This window comes from Mytilus edulis, chromosome 3, assembly GCF_963676685.1.
Source record: "Mytilus edulis chromosome 3, xbMytEdul2.2, whole genome shotgun sequence".
NCBI classification, from domain to species: domain Eukaryota; kingdom Metazoa; phylum Mollusca; class Bivalvia; order Mytilida; family Mytilidae; genus Mytilus; species Mytilus edulis.
Window position 1 is genome coordinate 90,694,331 of NC_092346.1, and position 5,786 is coordinate 90,700,116.

A 5,786-nucleotide genomic window follows, 5' to 3' on the forward strand; every position below is an offset into this window, starting at 1 on the left:
TTACCAAACTTGACAAGAATTATCATTGGGGTATCTAGGTAAAAAAAATATATCCGATGACCCGGCCAATCAATCGAGATGACCGTAATGGCTAAAAATAGAACATAGGGTAAAATATGATTTTGGCTTTTAACTCTGAAATCTATCGTAATAAAATTCACCACAAAGCAAAAACTTCTAATAATCCAGATACCTGGAAAAAAATTAGAGAAATTCGTAATGAAATTATCAGCTTAGTTAGAAAGGCAAAAGAAGATTATAAGTGCAAACTGACATCTTAACTTATGGACAAAAATATTCCTCCTGGTAAATGGTGGCGCATTGCCAAGTCTGTATCAAATTTTACTAAAAATAGAGATTCTCCCCCTTTTTTGGAACATGATGGCCAAATTTTTATTCATCCATTGGACAAATCAGAGATCCTGAACAATCATTTTGCTAATATAGCTAATATTGATACAGAACCAGAAATTCCTGATAATAAAGAGCCTCCTCCATGTCATTTACAAAAATTTGTCATCACTGAGAAAGAAATTCTAGATCAAATAATAATATTGAATGTTAACAAACCTGCTGGACCTGACGGTATCAGTCCTAGAATTTTAAAAGAGGTTGCTAGCTTTATTTCTAAATCATTAACTTAGTTATTTGATATGTCTCTATCAGTTAAACAGGTTCCACTGTTATGGAAAATTGCACATGTTAATCCTATTTTTAAAGGAAAAGGTAGTCCACATTCAGCTCTAAACTATCGTCTAATATCTGTTACTAGTATTGTTTGTAAGATTATGGAAAAAGTTCTATTTAACCATTTGTATAATTATATGAGAAGTAATAATCTTTTGTCAAAGTTTCAATCTGGTTTCCAGCCAGGTGACTCTACTGTTAATCAGTTAATTGAAATATATCATAAAATTATTAGTAATATGGATAGTGGGAGGGATGTAAGGTTTGTATTTTGTGATGTATCTAGAGCTTTTGATAAAGTTTGGCATAAAGGACTTTTATTTAAACTTAAACAATCTGGCATAAATGATCAGCTCTTATCTTGGATAGAGAGCTATCTTTCAGATCGTTAACAAAAGGTCGTTTCAGAAGGTTTTTCGTCAACTCTAAGAAGTATACATGCAGGTGTGCCCCAGGGATCAGTTTTAGGACCCTTTCTGTTTCTCATTTATATAAATGATATAGTAAATGACATTTCTAATGATATTAGACTTTTTGCAGATGACACCTCTTTATTTGTTACAGTAGATGATGATCCTGCTGTAGCAGCTGCTTCTTTGACTGATAACTTGGATGTTATCTCAAATTGGGCAAAATCATTGGCTGTTCAATTTAACTCTAAGAAAACTAAAAATATTGTATTTACTAGAAGGGAAAGGGAACACCCACCTGTATTTTTTGGAATAAACGGGGAAGAGGTTGAGAAAATAAATATTCACTGTCATCTTGGGATAACATTTCAGTCATCAGCTTCATGGAACTCGCATATTGATATTATTTATAAAAAAGCATGCTCTCGTCTATCTGTGCTTCGTCAAGTTAAATATTTATTAGATAGGAGTTCACTTATACGTATTTATTATGCTTTTATTATACCTATATTAGAGTTTGGTTATGTTGTATGGGGCAATTGCTCCCAGCACGAGTCTGAGCTTCTTGAAAGTATTCAGATAGAAGCCGTTAGAATTATTACAGGCTTACGACGTAATTCCTCCAGACAAAAACTTTATATTGAATTAGGTTTAGAAACTCTGGAGAATAGACGTAATAAACATAAGCTTATACTATTCTATAAAATATTAAATGGGATGACACCTGCATACTTATACGAGTTAGTCCAGCCATATCTTCCCAGACTAACCCCTTATACTTTGAGGAATGAAAATAACACTTTTCATCCGCCTCTTGCTAGAACTAGCTCTTATTTCAATAGTCTCATTCCTTCCACTTTAAGACTTTGGAATAGTCTTCCTTTGAGTTTACAAAAATCCCCAAGTTTGGGTATATTTAGAAGTGGAATGGAAAAGTTTTATAGGACTGATGGTATATTTAAACCTTTCAACTATAGGATAAGGAAACTTAATATAAGTCATTGTCACCTCAGAAATAATGCTAGCAACCTAAAATCTCATCTGTTTAATAAGTTCTTATCAGAGAACACTGTTTGTGTAAACTGTAATCACCCTGTTGAGGATAACAAACATTTCTTTTTCATTTGCCCTAAGTACAATGATGTAAGACAGATCCTTCTTGATTCCATTAACTCCATTGCTGACAATGTTGATATAAATATTGAATTATTACTTTTTGGAAACAGATTATTTTCATATGATATGAATATTGCTATTTTTAAATCTGTTCATAAATATATCAGTGACACTCATCGTTTTGTTTAAAACTTACTTATTTTTTGCTTCATTTAGTTTTCTTTTTTCTTTTTTTTTTCTTCTCCACTTAAACATTAATTCATTTTATTCACTAAGCAAGCTTAGTGTCTCTTTCAAGCCATATATATATATATATATATATACAACTCGTCTAAACATCAACCCAACAATGTTAGATCTGTAAATTTGCTTTCGCAAATTTTTGGTTCTTCCCTCGCCGGGATTCGAACCCATGCTACTGTGATATCGTGACACCAAATCGCCTGCACTGCAGCCGTCCCGCTAGACCACACGACCACCTGGGCTCTCAAAAAAAGAGCTTTCGGTGGCCATATGTTACCTTTCCACGTCAGTTTTAATCTAGCGGCGTACTACAGTACATGATATATAAGGCATGAAGATGTTATTGTTACAGATCAGCTAAATTATCTATAGTAAAGGATCCTACAAATTAATGTGAGATACAGTCACAGAAAATAATTATATTCATAAGTACGTCTGAGTCAGTGACAACCCTACAACAGATGTATCCATCGGATCGCCATCAATGATGGTGATACATGGCTGTGTACATAATGTATATACAACTCGTCTAAACATCAACCCAACAATGTTAGATCTGTAAATTTGCTTTCGCAAATTTTTGGTTCTTCCCTCGCCGGGATTCGAACCCATGCTACTGTGATATCGTGACACCAAATCGCCTGCACTGCAGCCGTCATATATATATATATATTTCTAATGACTTTTAAAGGATATTTGCATGTTTCAAGGTTCTTGAATATATGATGAGTAATTGCCTATATATACTTAAATATACTTTGCATTTAGTAAGTAACACTGTAAACATTTATTTTCTCGTGTGTGCTCATAAGTAGCATGCATGTTCCACTATATTGCATTATTTTAAATACAGTTGTTATAATCGAATTATACCTTGAACATGTAATATGGAGAGAGCTTTTATAGGCTGTGCCTGTTGCTCAATCCTTTTCATATCTTAATGAATAAAATATGTTTAAAATCAAATCAAATCAAATCTGAAACCAAAGCATTTAGAGCAAATCTGACAGGGGTAAAACTTGTCAATATCTATCTGCCATGACATTTTCAGATGAATCGGAATCCGATGTTGGGTTTCTGCCCCAAAATTAGTAGTTTAAGGAAATTTTGCCGTTTTTGGTTATTATCTTGAATATTATTATAGATAAAACTAAACTGAACACAGCAATTATGTTCAGCAAAGTAAGATCGACAAATAAGTCAACATGTCCAAAATGTTCACTTGACCCCTAAAGGAGTTATTCACCTTTATAGTAATTTTTTAACATTGTTTTGTAAATTTTTGTAACCTTTACAAAAATCTTCTTCTTCTCTGAAGTTACAAAGACAAATTTAACCAAACTTGTCCACAAACATCATTAAGGTATGTAGTATGTAAAAAATGTGTCTGATGAGCCGGCCCGTGAACCAAGATGGTCGACATTGCTAAAAAATACTACATAGGGTAAAATGTAGTTTTTGGCTAATATCTCTGAACACAAAGCATTTAGAGAAAATCTGCTTTGAATGAAATTGTTCATTAGGTCAAGATCTATCTGCCCAGAAATTTTTAGACCAATCGGGCAACTTGTTGTTGATCCGCTGCCCCAGATTTTGTAATTTTAAGAATTTTTTGCAGTTTTTGGTTTTTATCTTGAATATTATTATAAAAAGAGATAAACTAATAATTGCAATAATATACAGCAAAGTAAGAGCTAAAAATAATTCAACGTGACCAAAGAGGTCAATTGAAACCCTTAATGAGTAATTGTCCTTTATAGTTAATTCTTTACCATTTAAATAAATTTTGAAAATTTTTGTAAATTTTTCCACAAATGTTTCCATTGTCACTTCTAGACTATTTCATGATAGATGCAGATAATTGTAAGCAGCAAGATTGTTCATTAAAGTAAGATCTAAAAACACGTCACGAACACCTAAACACAATTTTGTCATGAATCCATCCGTGTCCTTTATTTAATATGCACATAGACCAAGATGGGCGACACAGGCTCTTTAGAGCCTCTAGTTATAGTTTATTGCCAGTAAGTTAACCAGTATAAATCCCATGTACGGCATCAGAAGTTTGTGAATTTGCTTCTTTTCAAGCTTGGATTATTGTTCAGTGTTTAGTTTTGGGGTTTTGGTCTGTTATATTATATATTATATCACAGGCAATAGGTCACCTATATTGTTGATTGGCTATTTATGGCTTCAATATAATTATATTGCCTATTCTAATGTCTTTACTAAACTATAAACTAAACCCACCAAGTTACATGTACCTGAAAAACACAGTAGTTAACAGTCTTATCCTTTTCTCTTTTCACTAGAAATGTTAATGTCCAATAAAAATGAAAATGAAGGCAATCAAAATGTCATAGTATCAAGTATGTATCTGATCTTTCTTCTCCTTTTTTTTATTGTCAGTTGCACTATTTACAAAAGGCTTGAATTCAAAAGTCCTTTTTCAAAACAACATAAGATGTCTTGTCCAGAAGCACCATGCTTTGTAAGAACATTGTCGATTTGTTCATTAGTCTGAATCCATTTTACTTCTTTAAGCTCCCCACCTTGAAGTAATTGCTTTATTGCATTGATCTCCACCCTCAATCTCTTTTCTCAAACAGGTTTATCAGAGTATATTGCATGATAAAGGTCTGTGTTGTCAACGAAACAATCTACTGGAGTATGCATCAAATCGTTCTCATTATGCATTAATTCCTTAAACAGAGCTGCTAAAGATATAACACAGTCCACGCCATCAACTAAGGCCAAGGCTTCACTTGCCAAAGTACTACGTACAACCCTTCTTAATTTCTCAGACTGCCAAGTGATTGGGTTCTCTTTACCATCATCGCCCATCAAAAACACAACATAACCACCCTGACTTCCACCACCTGGAAGATTTCCAAATGATGCATCACTGAACCAAATTAATTTCACATTATGTCCAAGATTCTGGAATTGCAGTGAAACGGGATCGTTTTGCAACTTCCTAATTATTTTATGGACTTTCTTTAGATCTTCAATAGTGCTAGACTTAATTTTTGATGACATAGCAGCAACATCAAACGCAATGTATGGTCGTGTTTGTCTTGCTTACCCTAATAATTGTCCTTTTTTTTTTTTACCTCAATAGTGTCTGTTCTGATGATGAAAGAGGAGATGTTTTAACTCTGTTTTTATCTATTAAAACAGTCTTCAACATTCTGATATAGTCTTGCTGGCTGAGAACAATAGTTTCATTTCCTTGGCTGAGGTCAAGACCCAAATATTTGATAGACTCACAGGATTCTTTCCCTACCTTGAACATATCCCTAATTCTGGACACAACACTTTTCTCAAAGA

At 33.2% G+C, this 5,786-nt stretch overlaps 1 protein-coding gene across 1 annotated transcript; it reads right to left on the reverse strand.

Annotated features, from left to right (window-relative positions):
* Positions 1-5,057: 5,057 nt before the first annotated feature.
* LOC139515494 (uncharacterized) lies at positions 5,058-5,495 on the reverse strand. Its single transcript, XM_071305069.1, has one exon. It carries the CDS (start codon positions 5,493-5,495, stop codon positions 5,058-5,060), a length of 438 nt encoding a protein of 145 aa, XP_071161170.1.
* Between the last annotated feature and the right edge of the window lie 291 nt (positions 5,496-5,786).

Coding starts and splice junctions, on each gene's coding strand:
- LOC139515494 (XM_071305069.1), bottom strand. CDS start 5,495: ATGTCATCAAAAATTAAGTCTAGCACTATTGAAGATCTAAAGAAAGTC.